This window comes from Myxocyprinus asiaticus, chromosome 40, assembly GCF_019703515.2.
Source record: "Myxocyprinus asiaticus isolate MX2 ecotype Aquarium Trade chromosome 40, UBuf_Myxa_2, whole genome shotgun sequence".
NCBI lineage: Eukaryota > Metazoa > Chordata > Actinopteri > Cypriniformes > Catostomidae > Myxocyprinus > Myxocyprinus asiaticus.
In genome coordinates this window covers 31319294-31338945 of record NC_059383.1, presented here as the reverse complement: position 1 = coordinate 31338945, position 19652 = coordinate 31319294, and the positions used below count along the sequence as shown (strand labels likewise).

General features: G+C 38.3%; 1 protein-coding gene across 2 annotated transcripts in view; it reads right to left on the bottom strand.

Annotated features, from left to right (window-relative positions):
* LOC127430575 (microtubule organization protein AKNA-like) overlaps positions 1-19380 on the bottom strand; it is a 37536-nt gene extending 18156 nt beyond the window's left edge. For both annotated transcript variants that reach the window (XR_007895459.1, XM_051680424.1), the window contains exons 1-4: positions 19343-19380; positions 4934-5292; positions 4563-4725; positions 664-1486 (exon numbers count right to left, since the gene is read on the bottom strand). Coding sequence is in view for 1 of the 2 variants with exons in the window: in XM_051680424.1 (XP_051536384.1) it covers positions 664-1486; positions 4563-4725; positions 4934-5119 (1172 nt within the window). In the remaining variant the exon portion in view is untranslated. The remainder of the gene's footprint in view (positions 1-663; positions 1487-4562; positions 4726-4933; positions 5293-19342) is intronic.
* Between the last annotated feature and the right edge of the window lie 272 nt (positions 19381-19652).

The window sequence follows — 19652 nt, the reverse complement described above, 5'->3', positions numbered from 1 at the left end:
ACACTTATGCCATCCCAGATGTGTATGACTTTCTTTCATCTGCTGAACTCAAATTAAGAATTTCTCAGCTATTTTGGTCCAAACAATGCTAGTGAATGGGTGCCAAAATTTTGAAGCTCCAAAAATCACATAAGTCAGCATAAAAGCAATCCATAAGACTCCAGTAGTTAAATCAATATATTCAGAAGTGATATGATAGGTGTGGGTGAGAAACAGATCACCTTCTCATTCTTCTTGTATTTTTGGTGATTCAAATTCTTCATGCATACTGCCCCTACTGGGCAGGGAGAAGAATTTCAAGCAAAAAAGGTCTTAAATATTGATCTGTTTCTCACTCACACCTATCATATCACTTCTGAAGATATGGATTAAAACACTGGAGTCTTTTATGATGCCTTTATGTGCTTTTTGATGGGTAAAACTTTTGGCACCCATTCACTTGCACTGTACGGACCTACAGAGCTGAAATATTCTTCTAAAAATCATAATTTGTGTTCTGCATAAGAAATAAAGCCATACACATCTGGGATGGCATGAGGTGAGTAAATCTGGTGAACTATCCCTTTAAGAAAGCAAATAGGGCTAATTTGGATTTCATGTTGTTATGTTTTTCCAGCACAAACAACCGTTATTTTTTTTGCAAGCCTCTGATTTCAATCTCACCTGATGTCTTCTGGATCAGTGTGGGATGTTTTTGAGGCTCTTTGCCTCTTTTGTGCTGAAAAACTGTGATGTGTTGGAGAGAAGTCTGAGGGGGACCTGCTCGCTTTCAGCTGTGCTAGAATGGAAACCTCACAATCCATCTGGGAATCAGGGTTTGTTTTTCTGGGAGAGGGCACTGAAGGCTGGCAGTTGTGGGAGGGGCTGTGCAAACTTCTTTCTAATTTGTCTTCACTTGCACCATCTTTGTTTGATTTTCCAGCTTTGATTTTCATCACAGGGCTTCTGGCTGAAGTTTGAGGTGTGACCTTGGGCTTAAATTCCTCCACATTAGATCTACCAGTGTGATACATTTTAGGGGTGGGGCTTTGGTGACTGCTCAGAGACAATTCCACCATGCAGTCTGGGAGGGCAAGCTCTGGAAAAGTCTCAGCTTCTATCCCACAACTATTCATCAGCTCTTCTGAGGACAAATGTGGAAAAAAGGAAGGATTAGGAGTGTTTTTACAGGACAGATGTGAAGCTGGGAGAAATCTCCCTTTGTTTTTCTTGAGTTCCTCACAATCACTTTGTTCAGAATGTTCTGTGATTTCTAAAGTCGGGCTATTGTTGCGGTTCTTGGAAAATGAATGGTCCATGTGTCTCTGAGCATCTTCACATGTGTTTTTTTCCTCCATCTCCTCATCTGTCATGTCTAACGCTCTGTCTCTCTCTGGGAAAGTGTTTAATTCCTGCTTGTGGATTGTTAGGTTCCCTGAATCATCTTCCTCATCAGTCCAGTCCTCCAATCCAATACTCTGGTCATCATCTGCTTCCTGTTCTTCCTCTAAAACAAATGAGAGAAAAAGTAAGAATAAACTGACATTGTGGGACATTTCATGCAAAACAAGATTTTCCTTTCTCTTTTGGAAATAAAAGAGTTCACAGTTCACATGTAGACATTTCAAATACCCTCCCAAATCCACCAAGACCAATTATGAAGTTAAGATGCAGAAATCTTGAGCTAATGTGACCACCCAAATTTTACACACCAAAACATATTCTGTATTTAGCATGACAAAGTGAACTTCATGAGGGTTTTCCAATCATAACAGAGGTCATTTACATATAGAAGTTCTGTAGGTACAATAGCAAAAATGACTGCTTAATTTTACACATTTGTCATGTAAAAATTGTCATTCTTTGATGAATGAAACCTTAAATCAAATTGTGAATTGCTTCAAAACCAGGGTTGCGTTTACCGAAAAATTCTCCATGATTTACCATTTTTTTTAAACATTGACGGATAATTTAAAATGCTGTTGGTCATTTTGACAGATAAAAAAAAAATAATAAAAATAAACATTTTAACCTTAGTTTTGACACACTCCCACTGGGTGTGAGCCCTGTTTATTTCCTAGTAGTATTAAGATGTGTATTAGGCTAAAAGGCGCCATCACTGCTCCTGTTCCTGCTAGCGCTCGTGTTTGTAGCCTGCTATCCTGCTTAGCATTGCTTATCTTTCTATTTTCAGGGTTTAATCTTTAATCGTTCCCATTTTTTTGCATGCAATGTTTTTTCCTTGCTTTTATACTTTTAACGCAATACAACTAAATACATTTTACTGCGCTCACACGCCTTTCTACTTTTATCACACTTAAACTGCATACTTTACCGCACGCATTTTTTACACTGATCTTTACATAGATCTCAAACCACTGGTGATCAGGAACCACCACAACAACAACAATTACGTGAGGGATTAACATTGATCTCAAACCCTCGCATATCAAAAACCACTACCACCACAACAAACAATTGCAGTAAGTCATGGCATCACCTCACGTTATCGTTACTTGCACCACATGATGCCATCAAAATAGATGGCATCATGAGGAAGGAAAATTATGTGGATATATTGAAGCAACATCTCAAGACATCAGCCAGAAAGTTAAAGCTTGGTCACAAATGGGTCTTCCAAAAGGAAAATGACCCAAAGCAAAGTTAAGGTATTGGAGTGGCCATCACAAAGTGCAAATATGTTCATTTATACAGAGAAATGGTATATATGAAGAATTTCAGTCAGGATTTAGGCCCCATCATAGTACAGAGACTGCACTTATCAGAGTTACAAATGATTTGCTCATATCATCTGATCGTGGCTGCATTTCTCTTCTAGTGCTCTTAGATCTTAGTGCTGCCTTCGACATCATAGATCATAACATTCTCTTGGATAGGCTTGAAAATTATGTTGGCATTTGTGGACAGGCATTAGCTTGGTTTAGGTCCTTATCTCTCTGACCGTTACCACTTTGTCTGTGTAAATGAGCAACTGTAAGATCAAATTAAAGTTAAGTATGGAGTGTCACAGGGATCAGTTTTAGGGCCTCTGTATTTTCTCCCTATATATGCTCCCCCTGGGAGACATTATCAGGAACCATGGAATTAGTTTTCACTGTTATGCCGACGATACCCAACTTTATATTTCTTCGAAACCTGATGAAATTTCACAATTTTCCAAATTAACAGAGTGAATAAATGATATAAAATAGTGGATGGCTAGCAATATCCTTCTACTCAATTCTGATAAAACAGAAGTACTAATTATTGGAACAAAAACCTAAAAAAAAAAATATAAGATTCTAAAATATAATCTGACTCTTGGTGGATGTACTGTAACGTCAACTTCTACAGCAAAACGTGTAGGTGTTATATGTAATAGCAATCTAACCTTTTTATATATATTTTATATAAATATTTACAAATATTTCCAATATTTGTAGAACTGCATTCTTCCACCTCAGAAATACTGTTAAGTTACGACACATGCCATCTGTTTCTGAGGCCGAAAAACTAATTCATGCGTTCATGATCTCAAGACTAGATTATTGTAATGCATTAGTTTTTTTCACCATTTGTCAGTCCTTGAAGTGTTACGTTGAGTTAGTGAAGTGTAATGTTAAGATTTATTGCGTGTTCTACTCCAGTGATTGTAATTAAAAGATTCTACTCCTGCGTCTCCTCTCTTCTTCTTCCGCTCCAGACACCAACGTTACAGATACCAGACACTCTGAAAAAGTTCAGTGAAATTGTGCATGTAGCTATGTATGTGCATTTTCAAATATTCCAATCTGACTTTTATTTCCTTTTAAATGCTGCAAGTAACAGTAAAGTTTTAAACTCTTATAAAACTAACGCTGATGGGACTTGGGGCAAAAGTTCTTTGCATCTTTTGCAAGTCAGCATTTTACCACATGGAGGGTCTGGTGATGGTCTGCTCAGATGTAATAATTTCAACTTTGTACCCATTGCCGCCAAGCTTCTGAAGCGTCAGCTAATGATTACAAGACAATTTGGATGAATTATATTTCCATCAGCAGTGCCAGCAATAAAAGCAGAACAAAACGCACTTTTCATATGGAGTTCAACGCAGCGCTTGCTGCCCTGAAACAAATCATGTGCATTCCATTTACAAAGTGAAAAGACAGCCTGATGACGATAAATATTGTGGAGGATGAGGGTTTAAGAGATTTAATGCGCATTGCAATGAATAGTAGTTCTATCAATCAGTCAGCATCCCACTTAGACTTCGGTAAATGTTTAATATTACTACAATTGGTGCTACTTTAGTGAATTACTGTCTTTGTCCTGTGGAGTTTGGAAAATGTTAATAAAGCATTATTGTTATATATTGTTTTGTTATATTGTGTTCTTTCCAAAGAAGGAAATAAATGCATTTTGACAGGAAATAAGTATATAAAGAGTCAAATTTCAGCACTTTAAAATCTGAGATTAATCGTGATTAACTATGAAAAATCATGAGATTAATCGCAATTAGAAATCTTAATCTACTGACAGCTCTAGTTATCAGTATTGTGCCATTTAAACACTGCTGGTGTGGTTTAATTGAACTGGGTCCTTACGCAGAAATGAGTCATCTCCAGTGGGCTGAGAGAGGGGTTCTGAATCTAGCAGCTCACTCAGGTGATAGCTAATCTCCTCCAGTGCAGGCGGCGGGCCATCCTCTGGCTCCGGGGATTTTATGTCCCACAACAGGTCTTCCGCAATTTCTTCGTCTGCTCCCACCTAAACAAGGAATACTCATTAAAAAGTTTCAAAGTACAACTTTATTCTAGTATCTAAAATTGGTTTTAATTATATGCAGTTCTACTCTGGTTCAAAGCAAAATTCTTGGCAAGCATAATGAGACTCATTTAATGAAAAGTCTGGGCAAGACTGCTCTAAATGACCAATAAATGGGCAGTTATCAGTCAAAAATCTCCAATGTCCCCACCTCCAGCTGCCTCTGACACTCTGCCAGACCAATGATGCCATTCTCATCCATACGGCTTTGGAAGTCCTCATCTGGGTCTTCACCCCAGCTGAAGTCCGACTCATCTGGGCTTAAGGGAAAGGAGTACGCCGGGGCTGGCGTCCACACCAGAACCCCTGCAGTGTTTCCACCTCTGCTTCGCTCCATTACCTGGCTCTTTATCGCTGTCTCTTACTGCACCTTGAGCATCTGCACAGCCTGGACTCTCAGTATTGACGTTGAGGATGTGCAGGCTGTGAGAGATTAGCAGACCAGTTAAAGAAGTTTCTACGAACAGGCCAGATATTGTCCACTCGGGGGACACAATGACTTAATACAACCTGAAAAACACAGACGGGAAAGTACCAATGAATTTAGGACAGTAAATATGTCAGCTAAGTAATACAATTGTAAACAAAATTGCAAAAGCAATCAATGTGTCTGGCATTTTTGTAGATTTATCCTGTTAAATTTAGACAAAAAGGCAAAGCAGACACAATACACAGTTTTATCAAACAGACTGAATTAGCAAACAGTTGTAAACAGATGCTGAAGTCATTTATATTTCTACCGTTAACTGAAAATAAATCAATTTAGTTAAAACCATTGAAGAAATACACAGGAGTATCTCTGTAATTAATGCAGTCCTTCTGTACTGTAGCAGAGAATAATGAAGCATGATGAAAGGCTACACAAATGCTTGTCTGTAAACAGCTGCTCCCAAGTGGAATCACAAAACATCTGAATAAATAACTGTGTAACTCCAACTCCTCGTCTGGTTCATAAGACCTCAAAGAAAGAGCTACAGAAAGTAAACTCAAAAACATTAGATCTATATTTTGAAATGCATAACTTGTTTGATGTTAAAACTAGGGATGTGCGAGACTAGTCAACTACACGGTTCTGATGCTGCTAGTCAACGTTGGAATTACTAGTCAGTTAATTTTTCCCCCCATTAAACTGTTCAACATTTTTACACCTTTACATTTGGCTTTACATTTTTACAGAGGCTGCACTTAAATTACTGTCATATTAATGTTACACTTTTTAAATATAATTAATAATAAAAATATTATTTAAAAAAAGTATATCTGGAGCAGATACAAAGTTTCATTTCAGCTCAGGCTGCATGCGATTCTTCCCTCTCTCACTCGCGGCGCGTGCAGGGAAATGTCCTCTCGCAAGACAAGAAAACTCAGCAAAGTAGCCGTGAAATCACTTTGGCGGTGGTGCGGGAAGTGGATTTCCAAAACGTTGGCTTGAAAGTCGGATGTTTTCACATTTGAGTCTTTAAATCTGTGCACGCTTAAAAAAGTTATTTTCCCGCCGATCTTACTTTTTCAATCGGAGGATAGTTGAGTCAAGTCCAGTCTTTCACTGGGCCATGTTAACGTGTTCATTTTGCTCATCAAAAATGTATGCCTTTGAGTAAGTAGCCTAGCTTACTGTTTTAGGCAAGGAATGCCATTTTTTTAATCTGCTGATTAAGAAGGCTATTTTCAATGAGGTGCCGACTCTTAACGGGTTAAACTATCTTTTACTCTGTGTGCACGTCATGTTAAGAATACATTAGGTTTATTGTAGGCTACATCACAGGCCTATTTTTTCATACTATAGCAATTTTTGTTACATCGTAACTGTTATTGGTTCTGTTAACGTTCTTTACAGAACAGCTGTCATATTAGATCAACGGCTAATGTACGACTGCACATAGTGAAATACGTGTAACTTTTCAGCTGATTTTTTCTATCTCGTAGATATGGCTTAGTCTATCTGTTGATTATTTTCAATGTTCTGACTGTTTTCATATTTTAAGTAATTTTTACTGCTGTGGGTGAATTCCATTTAGAAAAGGCTATTAGGGTTGTGCTATTGGTCCTGCAATATTCATTCATTCGTTCATAAATAAACCTTTATTCGCTAAAGGTGAATGCGTGTCATGTTCTATATTTAATGTACAATAATGATAATGCAAGGCGAGCACGTTGCAGATAAATGCCCCTTTACAGCCTAATTTAGCATCAGATTTGGAAAAGATTAAGTATATTAAATGGGTCGTATAAACACATATTATTATTTTTTTTACACTTTTCTGAAGGTTGATTTCTTTTTACACAAGTTGACTCCAAAATTTTCATTTAAATGTCAGTGAAATTAGTCGTTCCGCACATCCCTAGTTAATACTTTCTGAACAATGACAGATGGGGTGGAGAGGGGGTGGTAGGAGTGTTCTCTAGCTTCGTCTGATCTTTATCTTTATCTTTATAATCATCAGGATGGTTATACTTGGAAAAAGTACAGAATTATATACAAAATTCCACTTGGTACCACTGGTGGCACAGAAATCCCACACTTTAACTTTAAGGTAGATTATTTTACTTGTACAGTGCTGTGAAAAAGATTTCTTCTGTTTTTGTGTATATCTCATACAAAATTGTTTCAAAAATTAAAACAAAATCTAACATAAAGGCAATCTGAGTAAACACAAAATACAGTTTTTAAATGATAATGTTATTTATTGAAGAAAAAAAGTTATCCAATACCAACTGGGCCTGTGTGAAAATGTATTTGCCCCTTAGTTACTGAATCCCCAAATCTATGAAACTGCATTCATGATGGAGTTGAGCCGGACTAGACACACCCAGGCCTGATTACTGTCAGCCCTGTTCAATCAAATCAACACCTAAACAGAACTTTTTCAGCAGCATGAAGTTGGCTAAAAGGTCTCACTCTGTAGCACACTATGCCAAGGTCGAAAGAAATTCCAGAAATGATGAGAAAAAAGGTGATTTAAATACAGTACATCAGTCTGGGAAGGGTTACAAAGCTATTGCAAAGGCTCTGGGACTCCAAAGAACCACAGTGAGAGCCATTATCTCCAAATGGAGAAAACTTGGCACAGTAGTTAACTTTCCCAGAAGTGGCCGACCTTCCAAAATTCCTCCAAGAACACAGTGACGTCTCATCCAGGAAGTCACAAAAAATCCAAGGACAACATCCAAGGAACTGCAGGCCTCTCTCGCATCAATAAAGGTCACTGTTCATGACTCCACTATCAGAAAGACACTGGCCAAAAATGCCATCCATGGAAGCGTGGCGAGGCGAAAACCACTGCTAGCCCAGAAGAACATTTAGCCTTGTCTGAATTTGGCCAAAACACACCTTGATGATCCTCAAAGCTTTTGGGAGAATGTTCTGTGGACTGATGAGTTGAAAGTGGAACTGTTTGGAAGACAGGGGTCCTGTTACATCTGGTGTAACTCAAACACAGAATTCCACAAAAAGAACATCATAACTATGGTCAAGCATGGTGGTGGTCGTGTGATGGTGTGGGGATGCTTTGCTGCTTCAGGGCCAGGGCGACTTGCAATAATTGAGGGAAACATGAATTCTGCTCTCTAACTGAAAATCCTAAAGGAGAACGTTCGGTCATCAGTCTGTGAGCTGAAGCTCAAGCACAACGGGATTATGCAGCAAGACAATGATCCAAAGCATAGGAGTAAGTCCACCTCTGAATGGTCAAAATAAGCAAAATTAAAGTTTTGGAGTGGCCTAGTCAAAGTCCTGACTTGAACCGGATTGAGATGCTGTGGCAGGACCTTAAACGGGCAGATCATGCTTGAAAACCCTCAAATGTGGCTGAACTAAAGCAGTTCTGCAAAGAAGAATGGGCCAAAATTCCACCACAGTGTTGTGAAAGACTGATCTCCGGTTATCGGGAACGTTTCGTTGCAGTTGTTGCTGCTAAAGGTGACACAACCAGCTATTAAGTTTAAGGGGGCAGTTAGTTTTTCACATGGGTGATATAGGTTGGATAACTTTTTTGCTTCAATAAAAAAATGCATATATTTGAAAACTGTATTTTGTGTCTACTCAGGTTGCCTTTGTTTTATGTTATATCTAGTTTGAAGATCTAAAACAATTTAGTATGAAAAATACACAAAAACAGAAGAAATCAAGAATATAAGCAAATACTTTTTCACAGCACTGTATTTTAACACTTACTGTACTTATTATCGAAACATATGTACTTCTGAAATTGTCACAATATTTACTGTAGTTACAATAATTATATTTTTCCATTAAAAATGCACAGCTGTATAATAAAACAACTCAAATGAAAGCTTGTTTTTCATGAGACACATGTATGAGACACCTTCTATCAATGAAAGTAAAACACAAGAAAAATAAGCATGTAGCTCTCTGGGTGGTGAATGCTGTCTGGGGTTGTTTTATCAAAAAACAGACCTCAAGCTGCACAGGGCTTTTGATCACTATGGTGACCACACAACAACAATATCTGCCATGCGCAACGGACCACAGGCATCAATGCAGCATTCTAAGAACAGCCAATCAGAATTCAGCACACTACTTCAGAGTAAAAATGAATAGCTGGGGTTGAGGTAGAGGGAGAAGTTTAAAGTAGGGCTGTGAATCGATTAAAACGTTTTAACTAATTAATCACACAGTTTTCTGTGATTAAACACGATTAATCATGGTACATAATACATTACAAAAAAAACATTTAAAAAAAATCATCATAACTATATTTAATTTATAAGGGTTTCTGCAAGTTTTATGAAGCTAAATTTAAGACTTTAAGACCTTTATAAGACTAACTATGGAACTTAGGACATACAGTTCAAAAGTTAAGGGCAAAAATAGCAATGTTACAACATTTCGTGACCCATAGGTGGTGCTGTCACAAAACTTTGTGTACCCTCAGAGGATGGTCCTGATGAAGCATACAAAGTTTCGTTTCAATACGACAAACCGTTGCCAAGATATAGCCACACTTCCTGTTTTACGTCAATTTTTTAAAAAGGAATGTTCTGGGTTCAACACAAGTTAAGCTCAATGGACAGCATTTGTGGCATAATGTTGATTACCACAAAAATTAATTTTGACTTGTCCCTCCTTTTCTTTAAAAAAAGCAAAAATCGAGGTTACATTGAGGCACTTACAATGAAAGTGAATGTGGCCAATTTTTGGAGGGTTTAAACAGAAATGCGAAGCTTATTTTATAAAAGCACCTGCATTAATTCTTCTGTTAAAACTTGTGTATTATTTGAGATGTACAGTTGTTTACATTTTAATTTTACAGTCGTTTTAGGGTTTGTTGACATTCCATTGTCATGGTAACGAGGTTGTATAATTGTCTATAACTTTACACAGAAAAGTTTAGTAAGCGATTTTATCACACTAAAATCATATTTACACACATTTTGTTTGTCTTCTGGCTATTCTTTTCAAACAGTGAGTATTTTAAAGGGGACCTATTATGCAAAATTCACTTTTACATGGTGTTTGAACATAAATGTGAGTCGGCAGTGTGTGTACACAACCACCCTACAATGTTAAAAGTCCACCCACTCCTCTTTCTTATATTTCTATTAATCAAAAACAGTGTCTCAAAATGATCGGTTTTCATTTCTGCTCTAAAGTGACGTCACATAAGAGCAGGCCACGCCCACGACTGGTGACGGACTCCACCCTATTATCACAGATCCTCTCCCGAGTGATCTACGCACAGTCCGCCATTTTTTTCCACGCTGGAGCAGCTACGGTGATAAGAATAATGTCTCAGCTTCGTAAGCGTCATAAGTGTTCTGTTGTTGGCTGTAAAAGTGAATATAAGAGTCTTCATATACAGTTGTGCTCAAAAGTTTGCATACCCTGGCAGAAATAGTGAAATTTTGGCACTGATTTTGAAAATATGACTGAACATGCAAAAAAAACCAAAAACTGTCTTTTATTTAAGGATAGTGATCATATGAAGCCATTTATTATCACATAGTTGTTTGGCTCCTTTTTAAATCATAATGATAACAGAAATCACCCAAATGGCCCTGATCAAAATTTACATACTCTTGAATGTTTGGCCTTATTACAGACACACAAGGTGACACACACAGGTTTAAATAGCAATTAAAGGTTAATTTCCCACACCTGTGGCTTTTTAAATTGCAATTAGTGCCTGTGTATAAATAGTCAATGAGTTTGTTAGCTCTCACGTGGATGTACTCAGCAGGCTAGATACTGAGCCATGGGGAGCAGAAAAAAAACTGTCAAAAGACCTGCTTAACAAGGTAATGGAACTTTATAAAGATGGAAAAGGATATAAAAAGATATCCAAAGCCTTGAACATGGCAGTCAGTACTGTTCAATCACTTATTAAGAAGTGGAAAATTCAGGGATCTCTTGATACCAAGCCAAGGTCAGGTAGACCAAGAAAGATTTCAGCCGCAACTGCCAGAAGAATTGTTCGGGATACAAAGAAAAACCCACAGGTAACCTCAGGAAAAATACAGGCTGCTCTGGAAAAAGAAGGTGTGGTTGTTTCAAGGAGCACAATATGACGATACTTGAACAAAAATGAGCTGCATGGTCGAGTTACCAGAAAGAAGCCTTTACTGCGCCAATGCAACAAAAAAGCCCGGTTACAATATGCCCGACAACACCTTGACACACCTCACAGCTTCTGGCACACTGTAATTTGGAGTGACGAGACTAAAATAGAGCTTTATGATCACAACCATAAGCACTATGTTTGGAGAGGGGTCAAAAAGGCCTATAGTGAAAAGAATACCATCCCCACTGTGAAGCATGGTGGTGGCTCACTGATGTTTTGGGGGTGTGTGAGCTCTAAAGGCACGGGAATCTTGTGAAAATTGATGGTAAGGTGAATGCAGCATGTTATCAGAAAATACTGGCAGACAATTTGCATTCTTCTGCACAAAAGCTGCGCATGGGACGCTCTCGAACTTTCCAGCACGACAATGACCCTAAGCACAAGGCCAAGTTGACCCTCCAGTGGTTACAGCAGAAAAAGGTGAAGGTTCTGGAGTGGCCATCACGGTCTCCTGACCTTAATATCATCGAGCCACTCTGGGGAGATCTCAAACGTGCGGTTCATGCAAGACAACCAAAGACTTTGCATGACCTGGAGGCATTTTGCAAAGACGAATGGGCAGCTATACCACCTGCAAGAATTTGGGGCCTCATAGACAACTATTACAAAAGACTGCACACTGTCATTGATGCTAAAGGGGGCAATACACAATATTAAGAACTAAGGGTATGCAGACTTTTGAACAGGGGTCATTTCATTTTTTTCTTTGTTGCCATGTTTTGTTTTATGATTGTGCCATTCTGTTATATCCTACAGTTGAATATGAATCCCATAAGAAATAAAAGAAGTGTGTTTTGCCTGCTCACTCATGTTTTATTTAAAAATGGTACATACTGTATATTACCAATTCTCCAAGGGTATGCAAACTTTTGAGCACAACTGTACTCCCAGCATCAGAGTCACTGAGGACGCAGTGGACAAGTTTTGTTTTTGAAGCAAATGTGCCCCAAAACAAAAAAACATTTTACACCGGACTGCTTTGTGAATGAGGATCAGTATTGTGAAGGTTGCACAGGAAAGGACGAATTGGGAAGCTCAGACACCATCAAAGTAAGGCTTTTATTTTCTGTCCTCTGCACAGCCTGTACACTCTCTCTAGTGTTTTCCTGGGTTCACTCAGATAGCCTCACCAATAACAAAAACTCTCCATAAACTTCTTAAAAGACATGCAGCTTTTTTGACATTCAGGACACACGCCAACACTGGACTGACGTGTTGTTCTCTCTCTGCTTCTGACGGTGGTGTGGCTGTTTATATGCCGCTCTCCCCAGCTCACTGGAATTAGAGACAGGTGTTAGACATAATTTAGCTCCGGTGTAAGCGCCCTTACCGCTTTCTCTCTCTCTGGACGGGCGCTCGACCACGCCCCCGCTGCCACAAATATAAAGCAGGATTTTCCAAAAATTTGATTCTCAAGCATGGACCAGTACCAACTGTTCGTGTTCCAGCTTTAGTGTCGCACTTTATATTTTGTTAATGTTTGCAAATCGCCTTTCCGAATGTGCTTGTTAGCTGATTCCACGGCTAATACAGCTAAAGTTACCACTGTCTCTGATTGTATTCACGGAGACCATATTTTTACGCTTACTGTCTGTATAATAATAGGGGGTGGGGAGCAGCAGCTCATTTGCATTTAAAAAGACACACACGAAAACAGCGTGTTTTTAATTCCACATAAAAAGAGGCATTTACAACATGGTATAATAAATGATCCATGGGGTATTTTGAGCTGCTGAAACTTCACAGACACATTCTGGGGACACCTGAGACTTATATTACATCTTGTAAAAAGGGCAATAATAGGTCTCCTTTAAAACTGGCCCCCATTCACTTCCATTGTAAGTGCCTCACGGGAACCCAGATTTTTGCTTTTTTTAAAGAAAATGAGGAACGAGTCAAAATAGATTATATGTGGTAATCATCATTATGCCACAAATGCTGTCTAAATGCTGAGCTTAAATTGTGTTGAACCTGGAATATTCCTTTAAATTTGTGTTAACATAACTTTTCAGCAAAATCAAAATTCGGAATCATTCATCATGTGTGGATCAGTCTGGAGATTAGCAGACCATTGTTTAGGCAAATTGGGCAAAGTTTGAAGGCACTCAAACTTTGGAAAAACAACACACAAAAAAAAGTGTTGTTCAAACAGGGAAGTTTCTGAAATTTGGCTGATTGGACATGGAATAACCCTTTAAGACATTTCACGATATTTCACAAACTTTTGAAAAGTTGTCAAAAACAAACCTTCAAAAAAAAAAACACAAGAAAGCAGGAAACATTCCCTTAATCATGGTCACAGCTATAGGTTTCAATTTTGTAAACAACATTTTGTTTGCATGCCTTAAATGTTTACACAGTCAAATATCATGCACAATGGCATCTGTGAATACTTGTCATATTATGAAAACACAGGCACAGATTTTGTCTCCGATATGGACCCGTTTTAATCTGAGAAATTTAAATCACATTTTTGCGAAGGCAGTAACCTTGACAAGATATGATTAGGGTTGCAATCACAAATCCACAAGTACACACTCCGTGTTTATGTGGATGTAACTTTTGTTTGCGTGTTGGGTAACTATTCCACAGAGACACACAAACTCAAATGATCCGTCAGCATACACTGCCAACGCACATACACAGATACACTCTGGGAATCTGCTAATCTCCCGAGTGCAGCAGATTCGTCTGTGTTGTGCAGCATATGCTAATTAAACGCTTGTCTACATCTCCACCGACCATTCAGCGAGCCTGTGGTGAGCTCTGCCAAAAGCAACAAGTATCCTATATATAGATCATCCACTGTTATGTACTGAATATATCACAGTGCCAACAAAAACAGAGAGCTGAGGAGGATTAATTAAATGGACGTGAGTCCTAAATCTACTTAGGGCCAAGAAGATCTATGGGGACAAAGAACTTGTCATGAGCTCAGATAGGCCACACAGCCACGAGGAACGCACAATTCAACTTCCAAACCTTGAGCTTCTTTTCTGGTTACAGTGAAGGACTGAAACAGCATGGAGACTTTGTTTGGGTTTATTTCGTCACCTTCACCATGTAAAACTGTTGAAATAGAGGATATTTTAAGCAAGCAGAACTTCAATGCAGTCTTGAAAGGATATTTTTCATTCAAATACATAACATAACAGATTCTAGGTTATGTCCCCTGTGAAGCTACATGGTTTTACAGTATGTATCATGATAAGTCCTTAATTTATAATAATAAATATGCATTAGACTTTTAGGGGTTCTACATTTCTTGTCTCGCTTCCTCACATATGTGTAACGCAAAACAAATTGAGTAATTGTCAAATAACACAGACATGCACATTTTCAAGATCTTGGGTAAAAATTGATATACAGATATAAGGTAACATTGGCTCTACTATACTCAGAACAACTCGATTTGGGTGGGGGGTGTCACACAGGTGGTTTCATATTTAGTACATTTTAAGTGAACCAAACCCAGTTCGGTTAAAGTGAACCAGAAAGGGAACCAGCTTTTGGTGTTTACAATGTAAGTGGACTTAAAAGAGGACCCAGTTTCTTTTTTTGGTCCTCTTCACATTAATATAGTCTCAGACCCCATTGCAGCTAGGGCTGTCACGATTATGAAATTTGGCTGACAATAATTTAATTATTTTAATAAATAATTGCGATTATTATGATAACTGTCATACAAATTGTCATACTTCTTAAGGTGTACGTATGCTTATGACAGATAGGCCTACACCTTAAACAGTAATTTAGTGATGTTTAACTTGAAACCATATAATAAAACGGGGCTATATGATTACTTTTAAAGGCTTTAAAACATATTGAAATTTTCATTAAAAATTATTGCACAGGGATAGAATTACATAAAAAGTAATATTTGATATGTTATATCATTTATGAAACCCAGACAACACCGCCAATTATATTACATTATGCAATAGTAATAATGTATACTGTATAAATTCTTCACTCTCTCACGTTATGTTAAGGCTCTCTGATAAAAGTTACAAGCCCTTATTTCGCATGAAGGAAAACATTTGAAATTCTACGTGCGTTTCTTTATCTATCATCTCGAGAGTAATGGAGCAAGCAAGCGTCTCCTCATGCGTGTCATTTACATTATGTGTATGAGCCAAGAACATTTGCCATTGCGCAAATAAAATTAAAGTGAAACTATACAAATCCTCGCTTGCACTTTCGTGGGAGTTTGGCGCAAACCTCCATAGACGGTACACCCATCAGAGCACTTTAAAACGGTTTATCTTAATGCGCTGCTCTGCTCTGAATGTGGCCGGTCCATTCATTTTAGGTGCTCAAATAATACAACAAGAACGGAATATGAGACACAAAACACGTCATGGTAATCATGGTTTATCTTTATTCACTTAAAATTCCCATATGTGGACAGTAAATTGTGACTGGAATATGAAGTATGTAATGCAGCTATGTATGGCAAGCCACAAGGTACTTACGTCATAAAATGCAAAGCGGACTGTTTTACCACTCTGAGGGAGCTCTGAGTGCTCAAACGAACTAGGTGTGAAAACGCCCTCAATGACTGTTTTCTCTAATCTTGCCCTCATAGTCAGTGGTCCTGTCACATTTACAGATTAAAAACGGAGGGAAGGAATCACACTTAACAACAGTTTTTGACTTTTCTCAACATTTCACTGTCATGCCTTGTTTTCACAGCCAATCAACCTGAAGCTCACAGATATAAGAGCAAGAGCACCGCCTCCGAGTGAAACGTGAACACACAGGCAAACATGAACAGCACATTTTTTGAAATATATTTACATTTGGCAATTATTTCAAAAAACCCATGTCCCCATAATCTGGTACACAACTTGTATGACATTTATTGTTATTTATGTTTAATTGCTTTTACTCCTTTTGTCTTCTCAGATCAAGCATTAGTGCAAGGCCTAACAAGTGTGTCAAAAAGCAAAACAAAATAAAGGTGCTTTTTCATGCTTTTCTGTAGAAAAAAAAATATTTTGCTTCCATCCTCCAGCAAAAAAACATGTTATTCATAAACTGCACACACTGGTCACTGCCTTGGTGGCGTGTTCCCGCCCCACCCACAGCCAGTGATAATTTCAAGCAAGCCGGATGTGTATTTTCAGTGTTTCAAGGCATTAACTCAGCTGGGAGTCCAGACAGTCAAGTGATTAACAGTAGGGCTGAAACGATTAGTAATAAAAAACACGAGATCACATTAAACTCTAACGATGACGCGCGAGAGCAGCACTGCCTTTTGCGCCTGACTGAGGAGAGGAAGAATTACACAGCTCACAGTCTCTAAACTTTCCAAACAGCTTCAGGTGATGTAGATCACAAAGTATGAGGGAATTATACAAAAATACCAAATAAGTAATACAGAAGCACTCTCGTTGTGGATTAAGAGGAGCTGGAGCTCTTTAAAGGAAACACCCTGGCATTATATCTTTAATGCAGTTATATTTAATGCGTTTTAGCTTTATTAAAGTTCAAATAATATGGAAGCAGATCATATAAATAACTATAAACTCCGAAACTGGCATTTCTCTGTGTGGTCAGCGCCTCTTCTATGAGCTGCACAAAGTGTCCCGATCTAAGGGGGAGAGATTGAAACTGCACTCGGCTGATGCTCACTCTGTCACAGGGAAACTCATCCCTCGAGTGCGCGCTTGCTGCTGCTAGATTATAATGTGATGGCTCGTGACTTATTGAATCATAATATATATATGTGTCACTGTGCATTTCATATCGTGAAGAAAATTGACAATACGCAGCTTTATTAATAAGAGAGAGTTTGTTTTTTTGTGAGTTAAAGATGGCTTGTTTTCCAATATAAATATCTAAACCTCCTTTAAAACAACATTAATTTTCTTTTGCAGCTGTACTGCAGAAGAAAAAAAATGTATCTGAGAATGTTGAATATAATATTAAAAACACAAATATTTGGGGCCTGGATAGTGAGTAAAGACGCTGACTACCACCCCTGGAGTTGCGAGTTAGAATCCAGGGCATGCTGAGTGACTCCAGCCAGGTCTCCTAAGCAACCAAATTGGCCCGGTTGCTAGGGAGGGTAGAGTCACATGGGGTAACCTCCTCGTGGTCGCTATAATGTGGTTCGCTCTCTGTGGGGCACGTGGTGAGTTGTGCGTGGATGCCGCGGAGAACAGCGTGAAGCCCCCACAGGCGCTATGTCTCCGCCGTAATGCGCTCAACAAGCCACGTGATAAGACGTACGGATTGACGGTCTCAGACGCAGAGGCAACTGAGATTCATCCTCCACCACCCAGATTGAGGCGAGTCACTATGCCACCACGAGGACTTAGAGCACATTGGGAATTGGGCATTCCAAATTGGGGAGAAAAGGGGAGAAAAAATAGAAAAGGAAAAAAATAAATAAAATACAAATATTTTAAAATATCTAAAAATACTTTAAAAAAGATGCATTCACCTGAGAAGCAGCATATAAGATATTTAAACTTGCTTTTAGAGAATAGATCTTGAATATTAGTGTATTTTGTCTATACTGCACTCGCAGAAATATAACCAAGTGAAAAAATACACTTATATACAAAATACACTTATATTTAAGATACATTCTCTTAAAGCAAGTCTCTTAAAATACCTTATATGTTGCTTCTCAAGTAAATGTATCTTGTTTTAAGGATTTTTAGACCATTTTAATGGAAAACAAGACAAAAACACTTGATAACAATAGGATTTATTGCAGTGAATTTCTTTACTGAAATAAACTTAATAAAAAGTACTTTTTTCCCTTTAATTCAGTGAATGTCATTTAGAGGTATTTTTAAAAGATGATTTTGTCCTCTTTATTGTTAGTAAGCACATCTAATACAACCTTTTAAGTCGGGGCACAAGCTGAATAATCGGTTAAGAGCTAATGATTAACCGTTGCAATAATCACCGAATAGTTTAATAATCGTTAGATTAATCGATTATCAAAATAATCGTTAGAAGCAACCCTAATTAACACCTCCCTGAGAGGTGCTAATTGGTGGTCTGACTCCCTCTGCCTCAAGTAGGTATAGCTGCAGGCTGGAGACATCCAAATGGGGAATCTCCAAAAAGAGGGCGGAGTTACTCCATAAGGGGGCGTCACTTCCGGTTAAGGTTAGGGAAAGGGTTATGTAAGGGGCTCCCTATATCTTCTATGGCGGGTTTGAAACGAAGCGAACACCCCTTTTTGGAGCAATGTCTGCAGCTATATCCTTCTCATCTGCCAGGCCAGTGATTATGTTAATGAAGCTAACACCTGAAAATCATTGGAAAAGTCAGCTAATGTAGAGCCAGCTTAAAGTGTATATTTACTGTATATGCTGTAACAGTTCACCATGTGTGTGTTTTATTCTTCTGTTATAACTTTGTTTACAATTCACTAAAAAAAAGTTAATCTTGTACATTTATAATCACAAAAGAACTAGACAAGGCTGTTTAAAGTAGTTTTGGATGCAGTATATCACACTGTAGGACACTGATTTCACTGTTTGACATTTTCATAACTTATCACTTACACATGTCTTTACTGTCCCTGTTTTTTTAGAACATAGTAAAGTTTCAGATATGATTAACTTTTCGTTGTTCTGTCGGTGTAGTAAATGCCCATCACAGAAGTTCAAAAATATGCAGACTGAACATAAGAATCCTTAAACTCTTTAGGTGATTAATGTAACATAAGCATAGGGAATGGCACTAAACTATTAGGAAGATGCGGTCTTTGCAGATCTGTCTTGTATTTAAAAAGTGTCAGAAGAGATTAATACACTTGTTCTACTTGAATGACAAGTTCAGAGGTTTGACCTGTTGATCAAGACTAAAAAACCCCTTAGGAAAGTGGTAGTAGTAACTCACATAACATAACATAAACACGGTTCTTCGAGAGATTAACTTGATGTAATCCGTTATGACCGTCTTTAATCAAGCAAAGCTGCATTTTAGTAGTGTACTTTGAGGTACCTTACCTTGAGCATCTAAAAACTGCATTCCCATTGCAAAGCCAGTATCTTCCCCTGAATGCATGAACTTTAGTCTGTTGCCTTGAGAACAGCACACAAACTAATGCCACCAGCCGTCAGCCCCTCCATTACCAAGCGACGGGGCAAACAGGAACTTACCACTTGCTCTTGATAAAAGCGTGTAACTCAAGGGTCCATGTCGCTTTCACTTTGATATCTTATCACGTTTCGATTCGGGAATCTTCAGCTCCAGACGGTTTCGCGCTTTGTTGTGCTGGTCGCGCGTGCCAAAATCTCGGTAACTCACTTCACGCGA